At 39.1% G+C, this 20,136-nt stretch overlaps 1 protein-coding gene across 2 annotated transcripts in view; it reads right to left on the bottom strand.

Moving 5' to 3' along the window:
* Positions 1 to 20,136, bottom strand: part of MRC1 (mannose receptor C-type 1) — a 103,477-nt gene that overhangs the window by 16,681 nt on the left and 66,660 nt on the right. For both annotated transcript variants that reach the window (XM_063610096.1, XM_055296683.2), the window contains exons 17-23: positions 19,364 to 19,527; positions 16,588 to 16,655; positions 14,734 to 14,834; positions 13,890 to 14,035; positions 13,377 to 13,491; positions 9,064 to 9,230; positions 194 to 296 (exon numbers count right to left, since the gene is read on the bottom strand). In XM_063610096.1, the coding sequence (XP_063466166.1) occupies positions 194 to 296; positions 9,064 to 9,230; positions 13,377 to 13,491; positions 13,890 to 14,035; positions 14,734 to 14,834; positions 16,588 to 16,655; positions 19,364 to 19,527 (864 nt within the window). The remainder of the gene's footprint in view (positions 1 to 193; positions 297 to 9,063; positions 9,231 to 13,376; positions 13,492 to 13,889; positions 14,036 to 14,733; positions 14,835 to 16,587; positions 16,656 to 19,363; positions 19,528 to 20,136) is intronic.

The raw sequence follows: 20,136 nt of genomic DNA, 5'->3' as shown, positions 1-20,136 counted from the left end.
GGAGGCAGAAGTTGCAGTGATCTGAGATCACACCACTGCAACTCAGCCTGGGCGACACAGTGAGACTCTGCCACAAAAAAAAAAAAAAAAAAAAAAAAAAAGAAAGAAAGAAAGAAAGAAAGAAAGAAAAAATTGAAAAAAAAAAAAAAACAAACCCAGCTCTTTCAGGAAGGTGAGGTTTGGTAGAACTTACCAGATCGTGTCTGGCATATGTAGCCTCGTTTACTGTCACAGGTATCATCCATCCATTTTCCTGCTTCATTTGATGCACCTCCAATAATAACAACACAGTCAGCCTGTATATTTATGGAGAAAGAAAAAGAAAACAATCATGAATCAACAACATTAATAAGCAAAAATTCTTTCATTATCCGTGGTTTCCAAATTTTAAGATTGTCCTAACTTAAGATATGCTCAATCCATCATTACTTTCTACCCAAATGTACCTACTATGCATATCCTCCACATTTGAACTTTCACTATATGAATCGAAAACCCAACCGATTTGGATAAATTTTGGAGACAGGACTGAGAAATTTTGCTATCAGACCTGTTATCAATCACTATAAAAACTTAGAAACCAAAGACACTAGGAGAACACAGTATCCTCTCCATACAAATTACCAGTATTCAAACCCAAAAGTAGGTACCACATTTTTAAAGGGAAATGAGCACAATCTATATATTTCATTGCCAAATTTATAAAAGTATTATTATAGATTCATAGTATGTGGCTGGTATAGCCAGAAAGTTTCACATCTTATTTATAATCTTACAGGGGAGTATGCCAGGACTGGAACAATATTATGTTTGTTTGGTTGTGAATGTGTTTGCTATTCCAAATCCTTCTTTTCTTTATGTACTAAATATAGCTCAGGTTTTTTTTTCTGAAATGTCATTATTTCCATTCTAATCCTCATATCTGGTCCTGTTGGAGTAGAGGTGAGAGAAACATATGCTGCCTGCCCCATTTCAATGTACAATCTACACTTTAATTTGAAATATGGCATTTTGCTCATTTAAAGTAAGAGAAGGCCAGGCAGAGTGGCTCACACCTGTAATCCCAGCACTTTGAGAGGCCAAGGCGAGAAGATCGCTTGAGCCTGGGAGTTCAAGACCAGCCTGGGCAACATAGGGAGACCCCGACTCTACAAAAAATAAACAAAATTAGCCGGGCATGGTGGCGCATGCCTGTGGTCTCAACTACTCAGGAGACTGCGGTGGGAGGATCGCTTGAGCCTGGGAGGTTGAGGCTGCAGTGAGCGATGACCATACCCCCGCACTCCAGCCTTGCTGAGAGAACAAGACCTTGGGAAGGAAGGAGGGAAGAAAGGAAGGGAAGGAGAAAGGAAGGGAAGGAGAAAGGGAGGGAAGGGCTGAGGGAAGCCAGAAATAAAGACCAGAGACCTGGTCAAATCATCTTGCTTTTTTTGCTGGAGCCCCCAAATTTCACTATGTTTATTTTCACAATTATCTTTTTTTTTTTTTGAGATGGATTCTTGCTCTGTCGCCAGGCTGGAGTGCAGTGGCGCGACCCTGGCTCACTGCAACCTCTGTCTCCTGGGTTCAAGCAGTTCTTCTGCCTCAGCCTCCCGAGTAGCTGGGACTACAAGCGTGTGCCACCACGCCCAGCTAATTTTTGTACTTTTAGTAGAGATGGGGTTTCACCATGTTGGCCAGGACGGTCTCTATCTCTTCACCTCGTGAAGTGCCCACCTCAGCCTCCCAAAGTGCTGGGATTACAGGCATGAGCCACCATGCCTGGCCGGTCCTATTTATGGTGACTATATCAATTTTCTACTTTCACCTAAAAAGAAGTTTTCTTTTAAAATAAATTTAAGCAAAAAAAAAAAGGAGTACACTTGAAGAAAATGTTGAGGACTTTAAGTGTCTAGTTTGATATGTAAAGAGCTTGGAAGTTGTCACCCCCATCCACAACGCAAGAAAATGGCTAGTAAAGCTGAACATCAACAACTTCTTTCAAATGCATTGGAAAATGGAGGTCACAAGACAAACAGCTGCCCCCCAGACTGGAGAAACGGACTGATGGATATAGGGAATCAGAACTGACCAGAGCAGAAGCCCAGGAGCAGAAAACGGGAACCAGTATTGAGATAGGAGATACTAAATGTCATTGACACATTGCTGGAGGTTCAGTGTGGACAAGTTTGAAGATTTTAAAATGTTGGCAGAGGAGTGCATGGGGAGGCAGTCCTAGGGAGATTCCAGAGTTTTGTGAGTTTTCCTTCCATGAGTCCTACCAGATTCTTACAGTGCAGAGTGGAGAAAAATCTCCTCTTGCTTCCAACAGGAGAGGTGGGAAAAGAGCTGCTTTTAAACACGACAGAGCTTTCATTCTGTTCTTAATAAGACCAGCAACAAGTTTACCAGTGCCTAACTGACTGTGGTTTCACCACATGTTAACTAACCTAGGAGAAAAGAAATACTCAACTCCAGCCTCTCTAGCTTTCCCGTCTCACCCAAAAGGAAAAAGCAACAAAACAAAACTGAGAAGCACTTTCGAAGGTCACAGCACAGATTCCCTAAAAGTCAGAGTCCCCATCATAAGACTGCGAAATACTTCCCCTCCCTGCTATCTTACCACCATATCCTTGGGGCTCCCGTACGATAACAGGCAGATACAGACGAAGAACTGTGCCTCTCTGACATTATTTGAGAAGTCTTTAGGAGAACCCAAAGGCAACAGGAGAGACAGAAACAAGGACACCAGAGAGTTTAACCTCTGACACCTAAAGTGACAGCAAACAGCAAGCACAGCCTAACTCGTAGCTAAATAAACATAAAACCTCACACTAAATGTCTATTTACCTCTGTTCCCTTTATCCACTACATCAGCAGTTCCCAACCTTTTTGGCACCAGGGACCAGTTTCATGGAAGACAAACTTTCCACAGACTGGGGTGGAGGGTGGTTTCAAGACAATTTAAGCGTATTACGCTTACTGTACACTTTATTGCTGTTATCATTACGTTGTAATATGTAATAAAATAATGAGGGCCGGGCACAGTGGCTCACGCCTGTAATCCCAGCACTTCGGGAGGCCGAGGCGGGCAGATCACGAGGTCAGGAGATCGAGACCATCCTGCCTAACACAGTGAAACCCCGTCTCTAGTAAAAATACAAAAAATTAGCCGGGCATGGTGGCGGGCACCTGTAGTCCCAGCTACTCGGGAGGCTGAGGCAGGAGAATGGCGGGAACCCGGGAGGCGGAGCTTTCAGTGACCCGAGATCGTGCCACTGCACTCCAGCCTGGGCAACAGAGCAAGACTCCGTCTCAAAAATAAATAAATAAATAAATAAATAAATAAAGATAGTGATACAACTCACCATCACATAGAATCAGTAGGAGCCCTGAGCTTGTTTTCCTGCACCTAGATGGTCCCATCTGGGGGTAATGGGAGACGGTGACAGATCATCAGACATTAGATTCTCATAAGGAGCGCGTAACCTAGATTCCACGCATGCACAGTTCACAATAGGGTTCACGTTTCTATGAGAATCTAATGCCACTGCTGATTTGACAGGAGGCGGAGCTCAGACAGTGATGCGAGTGAGGGGGCGTGGCTGTAAATACAGATGAAGCTTCGCTCACTCGCCTGCCGCTTGCCTCCTGCTGTGAGGCTCAGTTCCTGACAGGCCATGGATTGGTACCCATCTGCGGCCCGTGGGTTGCAGACTCCTGCACTATAATACATACCCAGCTTTCAACATAAAAATATAAGACACACTAAAAGATTTTTTAAAAACACACGCACAGTTTGAAGCGAAGAGCAAGCATAATAAGCAGACTCAGATGTGACAAAGATAGTGGAATTATCAAAAATTTAAACAACTATGAATAATATGCTAAGGGCTCTAATGTAAAAAGTGGACAACAAGCAAGACTGGGTAGGTAACGTAAGCAGAGAGATGAAAATGCAAAGAAAGGATCAAAAGGAAATTCTAGAAATCAAAAACACCTTAACGGAAATGAAGACTATCTCTGATAGGCTCACTGGGCGTGGCCAAGGAAACGAGAGAAAGGAACAGAAGAAGTATAATTTGAAGCAATAATGACTTAGAATTTCCCAAAATTAACAACTGACAGCAAATCACGGATCCAGGAAGCTCAGAGAACATCAGACAGGATAAATACTAAGATACAACATCTAAACACATCATACTCAAACTGCAGAAAATCAAAGATGAAGAGAAAACCTTGAAAGATGCCAGACGAAAAAAAAAATCTTATCTATAAAGAAGCAAGAATATTAATTACATTGGATTCCTTTTCAGAAACCATGCAAGCAAGAAGAGAGTGGAATGCAATATTTAAAGTGCTGAAAGAAAAAACCCACCAACCTAGAATTCTGTCTCCAGTGAAATTATCCTTAAGAAGTAAAAAGAAAAAAAAGACTTTCTCAGACAAACAAACATTAAGAAAATTTGTTGCCTGTAAACTTAGCTTGAAAGAAATGTTAAAAGGAAAAAAGAAGGAAAATTATATATGTCAGAAACTCAGGTCTATATAGATAAATGAAAAGCACTAGAGGAGGAATAAATGAAAGAAAAATAGAATTTTTCATTTTCCTTATTCTGAATTCATCTAACACATACCAGTTTGTTCAAACAACTGTAGTTGTTGTTAAACAACTATGAATAATATACTAACGACTCTAATGTAAACAGTGTATGACAATGTATTTGGTGATAATGTATTTGGTGATAATAGCTTATGGATAAGCGAAATGAATTATAGCAATGTTACATGGGAGAGGAGGAAGAAATAGGAGATGCTTTCTTATGTGCTATTTGAAAAAGGACTTGGATTAGTTGTAAATGTATACTGCAAACTCAAGAGCAACCACTAAAGAAAGTTTGTTTTTGTTTTTGTTTTAGGCCAAGAGTGGTGGCTCATGCCTGTAATCCCAGTACTTTGGGAGGCCAAGGTAGGAGGATTGCCTGAGCCCAAGAGTTCAAGACCAGCCTGAGTAACATAGAAAGACTCCATCTTTATTTATAATAAAAATAAAAAAGAAAAGAAAAAAGTTTTCTTAAAGTATAATTGGTAAGCCACGATTGGAGAACAAATAAAATCATACAAAATATTGAAGTAAAACCAGAGAAGGCAAGAAAGAGTGGAAGACAAAAAAAATGAAATACAGAATAAAAACAGAAAACAATAACAAATATGATAGATGTTACTCCAGCCATATCAACAATCATTTTAAATGTTAATGGTCTAACTACACAAATTAACAGACAGAGACTCATATATTTGTACAAGAAATTCGCTTTAAATACAAAGATACACATAAGTTAAAAGTGAAGAAAAGTAGAGAAAGATACGCTATGCTAACACTAATCAAAAGAAAGCTGGACCAGCTATATTAATTTCAGACAGAACAGACTATAGGGCAAGGAAAGTTACCAGAGGTAAAGAGGAACATTACGTAATGATCTAGCGGACAATTCTCCACGAAGACATAACAGTCTCTACTGTGTATGTGGCTAACAATAAAGCATCAAAATATGTACAGTGAGAACTGATAGAACTGCAAAGATAAATAGATAAATCCATGATTAGAATCGGAGACTTCAATACTCTTCTATCAAAAATAGACAGATCCAGCAGGCAAAAAATCAGTAAGAACATCGTTAAACCGGACAGCACCATCAATCAACCAGATCTCATTGACATCTGTAAACTACTTCATCCAATAACAGTAGAATATATATTATTCTCAAGATCACATGAAACATTCACCAAGATAGACCATATTCTGAGCCATAAAACATGCCTTAACAAATTTAAAAGAATAGAAAACACATAAACTATTCTCTAAGACCACAATGAAATTAGACCATAAATCAGTAACAGTTGGAAAATTCCAAAATACCTAGAAATTAAAGAAAATGTTAAGTCAATAATAATACACTAATAGTGATACACAAAGACAACCAAAAAAAGGTGACGGCAGTTTTTCTGAATGAAAGTACTTAAAAGACATGTCACTGTGAAGTCAACACATCTTTAACCCATCCCTTAAGCTGCAGTGAATCACAGCCTACACTCCTGTCACAGACATCTTGTCAACCTGCAGTGTCTTCATCTCATGTGCTACAACTATCAGGCAACCTGAAACTTACATTTCAAAAGTTCTCCATTCACCCCATTTCCTGTCTTAACTATTTTTACCCCCCATTTTCCTGGCTCAGAGTGCCTGATCCAGAAAACCTGTTACAATCCAAGCATATCTCCATCACAAAACACATATTAAAAGTCCTCTCCCATTCTCTTTTTCTAACTATATTTAATCCTCTCCATTTTAAAGTCCTGAAATTGTTTTTAAAAAAACTATTGCCAGGAGTGGTGGCTCACGCCTGTAATCCCAGCACTTTGGGAGGCCAAGGCAGGTGGATCACGAGGTCAGGAGTTCGAGACCAGTCTGGCCAACATAGTGAAACCCCATCTCTACTAACAGTACAAAAAAATTAGCCAGGTGTGGTGGTGTGCACCTGTAATCCCAGCTATTTATGAGGCTGGGGCAGGAGAATCACATGAACCCGGGAGGTGGAGGTTGCAGTGAGCCGAGATCATGCCATTGCACTCCAGCTAAGCGACAGTGTGAGACTCCATCTCAAAAAAATAAAACAAAATAAAAAGCATTACGTGTATTTTGACTCCATTTTTGTGAAATATAAACTTTACCTGTTTATATGCACTATAAAAAAGTCTGGGAGAATAATTCAACAAAAAATGAGCAGTGTTGTTTTTCTGAATTGGTGAGATTACAGATTTTGTTTGTTGGTTTGTTTTTATTGTTTCTACCTTTCTTTATGTTCTAAAAACAACAAAAACATGTGCAATAATGAATGTTTTTGATTTACAAGAAATTCACCTCTCATCCATTAAATCTGTCTAAGCGAATGCTGCTGTCTCGCTCCATTCTACTTTCACTTCTTCAGTAAGTCTTCAGCCCTCACTGGTGTCATGAAAACGAAAGAATTTCTCCACAGAAAATTATTTACCCATCACCAGTTTTTTTTTGTTTTGTTTTGTTTTTTGTTTTTTTTTTGGTTTTTTTTTGTTTTTTTGAGGCGGAGTCTCACTCTGTAGCCCAGGCTGGAGTGCAGTGGCGCGATCTCGGCTCACTGCAAGCTCCGCCTCCCGGGTTCACACCATTCTCCTGCTTCAGCCTCCCCAGCAACTGGGACTACTGGCACACGCCGCCACGCCCGGCTAATTTTTTTTGTATTTTTAGTAGAGACGGGGTTTCTCCATGTTAGCCAGGATGGTCTCGATCTCCTGACCACCAGTTATTTTTTATCTAGAGTAAAAGCAAGGTTATTAGAGAAGTAAAGAAACAAAAGAATGGCTACTTCACAGACAGAGCAACTCTATGGGCTGCTGTCTGGCTCCATCACAAGAATGTATTCACCTGGCAAATAGCTACCAAATTATTAAGTCATAAAAATGCCATTTTGAGCAGGTCATTTTTCCACTGTTTTTTTTTTTTGTTGTTGTTGTTGCTTATTAGACAAAGTTCAGACTCCATCACAGGGCATCTACATTTCTCTAAATTCTATTTCCCACCTTTTGAAGCTTACTCCTACTTCTTTTTCTGGATAAAACTCCTGCTGTATTCAAAGCCATTCACTCCATTTGCCCAAACACATCATGTATCTCTTGCTTGAAGACTGCCCACCTTGACCATCTAACATGGCCTTTCTCATCCTTTTGCTAAGTTCCCCTAATTATTGTGTTTTAAATTTCTTGAAACAAAAACCTGGATGGGCGTGGTGGCTCATGCCTGTAATCCCAGCACTTTGGGAGGCCAAGGCAGGTGGATCACTTGCAGTCAGGAGTTGGAGACCGCCCTGGCCAATATGGTAAAAGCCCATCTCTACTAAAAATGCAAAAATTAGTCAGGCATGGTGGTGGGCACCTGTAATCCCAGCTACTTGGGAGGCTGAGGCAGGAGAATCTTTGAACCTGGGAGGTGGAGATTGCAGTGAGCTAAGAACATGCGGCTGCACTCCAGCCTGGGCAACAGGGTGAGAGACTCAGAGAGTGAAAGAGGGAGAGGGAAAGGGACAGTGAAAGAAGGACAGTGAAAGAGGGAGAGGGAGAGGGAGACGGAGAGGGAGAGAGGGAGGGAGGGAGGGAAGAGGGAATGAAGGAAGGAAGGAAGGAAGGAAGGAAGGAAGGAAGGAAGGAAGGAAGGAAGGAAGGAAACACCCAAAGTTGATTCTTTTTTATATTTCTTCCCTCCACCATGTCATGCAGACAGTGTCTAGCACATAGGACACCATAGATGTATGTTGACTGATTAAATCACCCCATCCCACAGTGAGTTTCTTTCTTCTTAGCTACTACAGTGTTTATAGCTGATCCTGTCACTAGACATGTTCATTTCTTTCCTATCTTCCTTCTTATAGAAGACTTGTGGTCTAGTTTAAGTGTACACACTTTTAAGGTAAAAACAAAATCGTCTATTTCTTTACACTTTTTATAATCCCTAACATGGTGTTGATGTTGATAAGTTGGCTGTTCAATTATATAAGAATAAAAGTAGTAAAAGTAGCAATCTGTCTCCCAGGTTAATGTACAAAAGCATCTGGCACATAACAAGCAGTCTACAAATATCAGCTCATGATCATGATGATGATGATGGATGATGATGATGTGATCTTTAGAAGCAGTAGTAGCTTCCAGGCCTACACCCCAAATACTAAAACAGCTACAAGGGATAAGGGGAAGGTGATACAAAGAAAGTTGATAACTCTAGGTTGAAGTGTTTCTTTTGACTACAAGTTAGGCTCAGGATGGAACTGGGTTTCCTGACCTCTCACTCTTGCCACTTCCCCAAGCCAAAGATTTTTTAACTGAATTTATACTCCCTCCCTCAAAGTCAGCTCAGTCTGAAATAGGTAAAATCTGCAAGCATAAACTAGATCAAGGAGTATTCTGGTAGATTCTTTCATGGAAGGGTAATCAATAAGATGATAACCCTGTGCAAGCTGATGGTGTGTAGAGAGGTGACCTGAATCTGATATTTACATCTTCATAAGAAAGACTACTTCTTCTTCCACCAGGGTAACCTTTCCCCCAGTTTGTGTAATGAACTCCTCGTCCATCCGTCCAAAGGAACGTGTGTTCTGAATTGACATCATTCAGCCCAGTCCAGGCACTGAAAGTGGAGTCCTTCATGTGATAGGTAAGAAATGCTGAAAGAAAATTTCATGAAATAATTTTAAACTTTGAGGGTTAATACTCAAAATATGGAAAATATTCAAAATATATGAATTTCAAAATATTGAGCATGTGACTTGTGCCATTGTTACTTAAAAACACTTACCATGAACACACAAACATTCTAATATCAGCATTGTGTTGTCACTTGAGCTTTGGACTTTGAAAAGTTTCATACAATAAAAGTCTAGGTTTTATCTAGGCCATTGAAGACACTTGTGCAAGTTGCGCCCTGCCCGAGGGCTCCATTCTGTGCACCCCTATCTGGGTTGCAGCTGCCTACAACCACAACTTTTTCTAATTCATAAAAAGTCACCGTATGGATTAGCGGCTATCCTGATTCTGTAAATAAGATAATCTGATTTATATAATGACTATGGGACAAAGGACTCCTAACCCAGACAGTTCTGAAAAAATAAAAACTGTCAAAACAAGAATCATTAGGCTGTTGATATGGTTTGGCTCTGTATTCCCACCCAAATCCCACCTGGAATTGTAATAATTCCCATGTATTAAGGGTGGGAGTAGGTGAAGGTAATTGAATCATGGGGGAGGTTTCTCCCATTCTGTTCTGGTGATAGTGAATGAGATGAGTTCTTACAGGAGCTGATGGTTTTATCTTTTAATGCTTTGCTTTGCACTTCTCTCTCCTGGCACCACGTGAAGAAGGACATGTTTGCTTCCCCTTCCACCATGATTGTAAACTTTCTGAGGCCGCCTCAGCCATGTGGATGTGTGAGTCAATTAAACCTCTTTCCTTTATAAATTACCCAGTCTGGGGCAGCTCTTTACGGTAGCGTGAGAACAGACTAATATAGCTGTCAAATTATCAGTATCTCAGATTGCCAAACCAAAAGTTTCCCAATTGAGATTCCTCCTGGGGAGAGGGGGGAGAAATCCCTGAGATCAGTTGCCCATCTACTCAGTGTGCTTGGATCTAGGGGACCATCCTGATGCTAAAATGCTCACATCAGAGGCTGGGGATGGTGGCTGGTGCTTGTAATCCTAGTGCTTTGGGAGGCAGAGACAGCAAGATTGCTTGAGGCCAGGAGTTCAAGATCAGCCTGGGCAACATGGCGACACCCTGTCTCTACAAAGAAATACAAAAATTAACAAAGCATTGGTGGCATGCGCCTGTAGTCCCAGCTTCTCAAAACGCTGAGGCAGGAGGATTGCTTCAGCCCAGGAGGTCGAGGCTGCAGACAGCCATGGTTGTGCCACTGCACTTGAGCCTGTGCAACAGAGGGAGACCCCATCTCTACACAAATCAATCAATAATAAAGTGCTCACATCACTGGATGAGACTATAGAATATGGCTTCTTGCTTATCAATTCTGTGGCCAAGAGGATGGTGGTAAACATCCAAGAGACATAAAAGGTTGAATTGTACCTGTGCCCCTCCCCTTCCCTCAGCCCACCTCCAGGCCTCCCATGGCAGCTGCCATCTGGGGCCAACACCACTACCTGAGCCATTAACTCCTAGACTGACAAGTACCTACTCTACTGAACAACAATTTGCAAACATTTACACTTAAACATATCTGCTGAACATAAATAGGAAATAGAATGACTAAGCATTCAGGGTTACTTATAGAAAATGCAAAATAGAAATCTGCAGAGATGTAATTATCTGTGTATTCATGAACAAACAATTTCATAGAATTTCAAGCAATTCCATTGCTATATGCTTACTCTTTCTGCAGAGTAGAAGAGGCAGCTACCGTCTCAGAGACTTCTGTTTTCCTCAATTAACTAAGGATTAAAAAAAAAAAAAAACTCTTCCAACGTTTTTCAGAAAAGAAAAAGAGCATGAGTACAGCTAGATATGGTGGCTCACACTTGTAATCTCAACAATTTGGGAGGCCAACATGGGAGGATCACTTGAGGTCAGAAGTTTAAAGCCAACATGGGCAACAAACAAGACCCTCTCTCTACAAAAAAATTTAAAAATTAGCCAGGTATGATGGTGCACACCTGTAGTCCCAGCTACTTGGGAGGCTGAGACATGAGGATTACTTGAGCCCAGGAGTTGGAGGCTGCAGTGAGCTATAATCACATCAATGCTCTCCAGCCTGGGTGATCAAGCGAGACCCTATCTCTAAAAAGAAAAGAGCATGGGTAGATATTTGTTTTGGTTTTATTTTATTTTCCAAATAAGATCATAACTTTTGCCTCATCCCCAGCTTGAAATGAAACATGGGAAAGCTCTACCTGCCAAGATTCAGCACTTTTTTTCTGCCAACAACCACAATAAGAATTCAACGACGTGTGCCTGTTTTGCCAGGAATAATGTTATTTTATCTGCAAATTGTTTCCTTCTGCACATCTCTATTATCCAGTTTCAATTTCATTGTGCCAGGAATCAGCACTTTGTGGTTAAGAGGGGAAATCAATTATTGTGTTTCTCTGCTGGGTAGCTAAGCCCAAAATGGGGTAGGCCAGTTGGAGAAATGTGAATGTTATGTTCTTGTACTGTGTGCTTTGGTTTGACCCTTTTCTTTCAGTGCCTGACAAATTGCTCAACTTGTCAAACGTTCTCAGTAAAAGCTTGGTTGGGATTTATTGTACAATGTGTTCTCAGAGGGCACATGGCGGCATTCACAAAGCCAAATAAACCTTTGAGAGAGCACCCTGCATGTTTCTAGTGCCTTTCTTATTTCCTATGTTTTTCTTCTATTTTCTTTCTCATATCATTTTTGAAACAAATGATTCTAGAAGTCAAAGAATCTCAGAACCAAAAGAGAGTTTACAGAATATTCAGTCCATATGTCTCCTACCGTGTCCTTATAAAGTTATATATACAACAAACAACTGTTGAGCATCTTCTATACTACATACCAGCCAACACACAGGATGCTCTAGCATCCATTTGAGTATCTTCCAGTGTAAGCATTTTCACAGCCCTTTAGAAATTTCAACTTCCTCATGAAGCAGTCTATCCAATCAGTTCTGTAAAAATGGCCCCCTAATTTTGAGCCTAAATCTATTTCCCTGTGACTGTCACTCATTGGTTCCAGGTCTTCTATCTGAGGCGACACAGGGTGATCCTTCAAAGTCCAGATCCTCTCTTCCAAGCTGTATAACTTGAGGGTCTTTCAACCCTGACTCACTTGCAGTGATTTCCAAACCCTTCATCAGTTTAGTCTTAATCTCCTGCAGTTGGTCAATGCCCTCCTCAAAGGGCAAGTCACAATTTAACCTGATACCTATTTCAGTGGATGCCTCCACAGAAAGATCATGCAGAAATGGTGGGTACCTTTCTTTTGACAAAAATATCATGAATTTTACCATCTGCTCTATGGATATGGTGAATATTCTCCTTCATAGTTCTGGCTTATTTTCATGTTTTATCAAGAAATATTTCAAAGCCAGGTATGGTGGCTCATACCTGTAATCCTAACACTTTGGGAGATTGAGGTTGGAGTTTAAGACCAGCCTGGGCAACATAGTGAGACACTAGCTCTACAAAAAAAAAAATAAAAACTTTAAAAAAAATTAGCCGAGCACTGTGGCCCAGGCCTGCCCTAGCTACTCAGGAGGCTGAGGCAAGAGGATTACTTGAGCTTAGGAGTTCGAGGGTGCAGTGAGTTATAATCCTGGGCAAAAGAGTAAGACCTTGTTTCAAAAAAAAATCGAAATTTGTTCAAAGTTCACATTTAAAATATCAATTTTGTTGCATTACAAGTTATATGATCAAGTGACTAGAAGAGCAATAAATGAGAAAGCCGCAATTTTTCATCTTATTCTTAGAAGTACTCTTCTTTGACCCTTTGGGAGCAAACTGATTTGGTAGGAAGCTGGACAAACCCAGGTTTCAGTCCCAGCTCTGCTGCTTAACAGGTAAGCTCCTTCACTCAAAGCTATCTATGCACCATTTCCCCACTCACAAAATGGGGTCATAATACCTGCTTCTTAGAGTTGTGATGACTTTATATAAAATAAACGGCTTAATATGTGCTATAATTGAATAAAATAGTTTTCAATAAGCATTTGATTTTTTCCACTTTTTTAGCTTTTACACTGGAAAACCAAAAAGTCAGTTACTGTCAGCAATATTTTACCATTTTGCTGTCAAAATTCCATATTTAAATGCACAATTAATTGCAAAACGGCCTGCCTACCTTGCTCTTTTTCATTTTGTATGGAGACCAGATTCCCTCCAAAGCCTATACAAGCTTTTCGTGCCTCTTGCCAATTTTTTCTTTCTTCTTCAAAAAATCCAAAGATTTTGAAACACTGGGATGGAAGAGGGGCAGAAAAAAAAAAACAAAACCATAGGGGTTAACTAAAGATGATCAACTTTACTCTACAAAAAGCAAAATTATTCATGAAGATTATAGCTAAATCAGAATTTTCTCACCACCAACTGGAGATTTAAAAAATTGTTAGTTTTATGACCCACTCACTTTTCCTGGCAAAGTTTTATTCTCCCTTGGGAGAAAGGGTACATCAATGTGGATAATATCTCAAGTATGCTCTCAATTTCCATAAAGAGTTTGTCACTCGAATCTTCACCTAGTCTTGCCAAAAATTTTCTAAAGTGATGAGGCTAGCAAAAGTTAACTTTGAGCTGAAAGATTTGCATCACTCTCCATAATGATCAGTGCCAAGATTGCAACTAATTTCCCTAGTACCTTGTTGTTGTAGAAATTCCAACCTTCCTTGCACCCTGATGGGACCGAGGGTGTGGTAGGCATAACTGTGGTAGCATTGATACTACTGTTATGTCGCTGGCAAATGAAGGCATTTGGATAGCCACAGTTAATGTCATTCCAAAACCCTGGCAAAGAGAAAAATAGTTAAATTCGATTCATATGTTTATGTTCTAAAACATTATTTTAAAAAATATATTTCTATTTTACAAGAATTCTCAAAACTTATTGACTATAATCAAATTTTATTTTTATATGTGACTAGAGGTATCCATGCAATACCCTTTTGCTGTTTTACTTAAACTAATAATAGTTCCACTTTATAGAGAGCATCCTATGAACCAAACATGTACTTGATGTTGCAGATATATTACCTAAATGGTAATAGCTAATAATAATAATCTAACAATAGCAAACTTTGTATACATCGAGCATCTACATAGTATTTTAGATGTATGATTTCATTTTATCTTCTCAACAATTGATAGATTCTGCCATTATTCCCATTTTGCAGAATAATAAGGAGCTAGAGAGAAATAAAGGAGATAAACAAATTCTGGATAAGTTTTTTCAAATCAGAACATGAAAAAAATGGTTCCTAATTTGGGAAAAAGTGAGAAGATTAACTATGTCATTTACTAGTGTAAATCTTAAGCATCCATTCTCGTTACAAGTTGAACTGTCATGCTGCTAAAATTAGAATTCTCCTTTATTCTCTCTTCTTATCTTGCCTGATGTAAGCGCACAACTTGCTACTTTTAGTCTAGGGATGTGGCGAATGACACGCCACGCCACAAAGCAAATTCAACATGCATGACTTGCCTACCTGAATTTGAATACATGGTCACGCAGTTTTCATCCTCATTTGCAAAATTGGGTTCACCTGTGGCCCAAGACACGTAATCCACTTTGCTTCCATCCATCCAACTGGAAAAGAAAATCCAGGCATTTTGAAACGATCCAATCATTAGACTAATTGGATACAGGCCAGGAGCAGTGGCTCATGCCTGCAATCCCAGCACTATGGGAGGCCAAGGCGAGTGGATCACCTGAGGCCAGGAGTTCGAGACTAGCCTGACCAACATGGGGAAACTCCGTCTCTACTAAAAATTAAAATTTTTTAAAAAATCAGCCAGCCATGGTTGTGGGCTCCTGTAATCCCAGCCACTCAGGAGGCTGAGGCAGGAGAATCGCTTGAACTGGGAGGCGGAGGCTGCAGTGAGCCGAGATCGCACCATTGCACTCCAGCCTGGGCAACAAGAGCAAAACTCCGTCTCAAAAAAAAAAAAAGAATAGTTGGCTACAGCCTACTGGTGGGACAGGACAAGTCAACCCAGAAGAGGGAGACCTCCAGAGAGTGGCAGGAAAACCCCCAATGCCTGAGTATTTGGTGTATCCCACGCATCGTGCTCTGCAGTAGCAACCCTGATGCCATGTCCAGGCTACCTTCTTTTCCCTCCCAGGAAGAAACCACCTTTAGTCGCAAAGTGGAGACCCTGATTACTCTGGAAGTGAGTCAGAGACAAAAATCCTCCCATCGTACTCCCCGGGCATGATTCCCACAAAACCAAACCACCCATGGAGAGGCACAGCATATAGAATTTCTCATTAGGCTCATTCTCTGATTCTTGTGTTTACTCTAGTTTCTTGTAATGTAGGTGGGCTAAACTTATGTCTATAAATTACAGAAATTCAGAGACTGTGAGAGCCAGAAGGGGACCAGCCATGAGATCATGAAATTTGACCTTTTCACTTTAGAAATGATAAAATGACGTTCCTTGTCCAAAGGAAGATCCCACATTTTTACTCTTTAAAAATAATGACCCTGTGGGGTATAGTGGTATATGTCTGTCATCCCAGCTACTTGGGAGGCTGAAGCGGAAGGATTGCTTGAACCCAGGATTTAGAGGCTGCAGTGAGCTGTGATCGCCCCACTGCACTCCAGCCTGGGCAACAGAGCGAGATCTGTCTCAAATAATAATAATAATAACCTTGAATTTAGGTCTCTATTACTCAAAGATGACAACAGCAGTCCCCTGGAATACATAAGGCTAAAAAAATCTGTACATGAGCCAGGAGGACATATCTGCCCTTCAAACTCTAGAGGACATATGTATTAAGGTACAAGAAAAAAGAACATAAAATGTATTAATTTCCTCATGTCCCTACAGCTTTTACTGGCTCCTATATCTAATAGAAAATGGCACAATCACCCTTTTAAAGGGAAAGTATTTCCTGCAAATTGAAAGTGTGTTTCAAAATAGTGCTGCTAACACAGGGAACAGGGCAATAGGAAAGGATACTGTGGTTCCCAGCAGCAAGGTTAGCAAGGTTATCATCCCAGATGGGATTATAATTTTTTAAATAAATTCAGTATTTGTATATGTCTAAAACAACAACTTTTTAGTAGATGATTTACTGACAGATGATGACATCTGAAAACAAAGAAAAGTGTAGTTTTGCAAAACTGAATCCAATTTTGAGTTGTTTATTTGGAATTTATAGTGCTGAAAATATTTAATAGAATTATTTTAAATTCTTTTTTTAAAGTTGCTTTTTCAATTGAGAATGCTGTAGGATTTTTAAAAATGCATTCCACAAAGAAAAATCTCAAAATAACTCATAGGTATTGGTCAGAACACTAACCCAAGCAAAGTTGTTTTTAGCTTGATTTACTTACACAAACTTTTTATCCAAGCTGATCAATAAACCAATAAAATATGCGGACTGTGCATCATTTCTGTTTACCTGAAACATGGAAGTTTACGTATAGTTTAATTTAGAATCACACAATCGGCAAGTTCTTAGACAAAACACATGTTAATGAGGCAGCCTAATTGAAACCTTTTCTAGAGAGGAATTTCTGCAGAAATGTAGTACATTCTATATTACGTTCTTCCTAGAAATAAAAAAAAATATATGCACACAATTTAAGAATTTGAATTTGTAAAGCAGGAATCTTTTCTTTGATGCATAATCCTATAATCCTGACTGGCTACTTTGTTTTAAATAATGTCTTCAGCAATGTAACTATTGTAGGCATTTAATATTATAGAGAATGATTTAAGGTATTTGCTTTACAAATTCAAGTTATTAAATTGTGTACAAATTTTTCTTTTTTATATAAAAAATAATCATATATATGATTTATTTTACATATACCATTATAAACATATGATACATGTAAAATAAATATTCTCCTTCATAGTTTACATATGATATATGTAAAATAAATCTATATGTCAAATATATATACAAAATATATATGAAAAATAGTCACCCTGTGGGAGATGGTGCACACCTGTAGTCCCAGCTACTTGGGAGGCTGAGGTGAGAGGATTGATATGCATAATATAAAATATATTATACATATATTACATATATTTTCTATATTTTTTTACATATATATTTTACTTTATATTTATTTCATATGTTAAGTATTTATTTTGTATACATATTTTATGTATATATTACATATATATTACAATTTATATCTGTGTATGAGCCAGGAGGATATATCTGTTCTTCAAACTTGGGAGAACATGTGTATTCATGAACAAGGAAAGGAACCCCAAAATGTATTAATTTCATTATAATGTACCATTTCACTATATATAGATATATTTGATTTTCATATATATATATTTGTGTAATATTAGAAAACATCTTGAGAATTTCAAAGCAAGGTATATCCACAAGATGATGTTAAGTCAGAGTATATTCTAGTACCTTTATAAGTCAAATGAATTTTTATTCTTTCAGTACTGTTCAACTTATTTTTTCCTGCTCTCTCTGTTACCTCCTCTCTGGCAATGAGGCCATGAAGAATTTTAATCAGAAAGATACTGAGCAAAGCACTCTTGGAAAAAATAAATCATAAAAGTAAATTATACCTTCAGTGATAGGTATATCAATGATATCACAATTTTGTTACAACCAAGAAAGATGATTATAATAAATAGTCAAACTGTGTTATATGTTGGCCAAAAATTTGGGCCAACTAAGCCAGATTTTTAAATTAAAAATTAAGCTATATGATACACAAAGGGTCCAGGACTGACATATAACAACTAGTTAAGAATTATAATCTTTGCAAATCAAATTAGGGAACTCAAAGCCATCAAGTATAGATCTTCACAAAACCCAAGCTAAAAAATGGTTCTGAGACTGGGCATAGTGGCTCACGTCTGCAGTCCTAGCAATTTGGGAGGCCAAGGCAGGCAGATCACTTAAGGTCAGGAGCTCAAGATCAGCTTGGCCAACATGGTGAAACCCTGTCTCTACTAAAAATACAAAAATTAGCCAGGCATGGTGGTGTGCACCTGTAGTCCCAGCTACTCAGAAGGCTGAGGCAGGAGAACTGCTTGAACCCAGTAGGCGGAGGTTGCAGTGAGCTGAGACCACGCCACTGCACTCCAGCCTGGGCGACAGAGCGGGACACTGTCTCAAAAAAAAAGAAAATGATTCTGAGTTCTGCAATTCTGCACTAAATATTTAAACAATAGGGCATAACTTGTGTTATGACCTCCCCCTCCTCCTGCATTCCCATCTTTACCTTGACCTTTGGAGGTGCAAATTCAGCACATAATTAGAAATTGTACTAGGGGGTACCAATTGTAGACACCTTGTTTATCACATGTCACTGTCCCATCCTTAAATCAATGATGTTCTATGAAAAAATGCTCAACATCATGAATTATCAGAGAAATGTAAATCAAAATCACAATGTGACAGCACCTTACTCCTGCAAGAATGGCTATAATTAAAAAATCAAAATATAATAGATGTTGGCATGGATGTGGTGAAAAGGAAACACTTTTACATTGCTGGTGGAAATGTAAACTAGTACAACCACTATGCAAAACAGTATGGCGATTCCTCAAAGAACTAAAAGTAGAAACACAATGTGATCCAGCAATCCCGCTACTGGGTATCTACCCAGGGGAAAAGAAGTCATTATATGAAAAAGACACTTGCACACACGTTTATAATATTGGCACAATTTGCAATTGCAAAAATTTGGAACCAGCCTAAATGCCCATCAGCCAATGAGTGGATAAAGAAAATGTGGTATATACATACTATGGAATACTACTCAGCCATAAAAAGGAATGAAATAATGACATTTGCAGCAACCTGGATGGAATTGGAGATCATTATTCTAAGTGAAGTAACTCAGGAATGGAAAACCACACATCATATGTTCTCACTCATAAGCGGAAGCAAAGCTATGAGGATGCAAAGGCATAAGAATGATACAATGGACTTTGGGGACGCAGGGACAGGTAAGAGGCTGGTGAGGGATAAAAGACTACACATTCAGTACAGTGTACACTGCTCAGGTGATGGGTGTACCAAAATCTCAGAAATCACCGCTAAAGAACTTTTCCATACAATCAAACACCACCTGTTCCCCAAAAACTATTAAAATTTTTAAAAATGAATGATGTTCTTACATATTTCCATAGAAACTTCTTTTCACTTTCACTTTGAATAGAAACGAGATCACCAAAATTCCTCTTGCAAAACGCTCGCGCATTGTCCATGGTTTCCTTCTCTTTGCTGAAATAATACTGGTAGTCTTTGTAAATAACCCACCCATCTTCAGTGACCGGTGGATCTGAAAAGTTAATGAGAAAAGGCAATGAGTTTTATGTAGACAAATTCAAGAATCTGGTGTGTACAGCACACAAAGGTGAAAGGGATAGAGCTGCTATATCAAGAGGCATCTGCAACTCTGAGAGACCAGAACAGCAGAATCTCCACGTCAAATAGACATTTGAACCCCAGCCCAAATATCCACTTTCTACCAATCGAGTAAAAAGGACCCATTTTGTATTCCCAGCTAAGTTCCATATGTCATTACTGGGTAAAAGAACTCCAGGTGTCACTTTCATCAATACGATAGCATAGCTGCAAGGATTTATATATAATGCACCGACAATCTTCTACATCAAAGGAGTGGGAACTATGAGAAAGCAACTTTCACCCCAGTATAAGAAGAAAAAAAAAAGCAAAACTTTTAATAGATGGACTTGGGTGCTTCAGGGTAGAAGCAAGGAATTCACGTATCAAGTGGGCCCCTCAGGCTTTCTCCAATCCATGGGATTCCGTATTTCTGTGCTACAGTAGGCTGAATAAAAGCTCCCAAAGATATCTAGTTCCTAACCCCTGGAACCTATGAATATTAGCTTATATGGAAAATAGGACTTCATAGACATGATTAATT

The sequence above is a fragment of the Symphalangus syndactylus genome, chromosome 10, assembly GCF_028878055.3.
Source record: "Symphalangus syndactylus isolate Jambi chromosome 10, NHGRI_mSymSyn1-v2.1_pri, whole genome shotgun sequence".
NCBI lineage: Eukaryota > Metazoa > Chordata > Mammalia > Primates > Hylobatidae > Symphalangus > Symphalangus syndactylus.
This window is presented reverse-complemented; position numbering and strand designations above follow the sequence as displayed.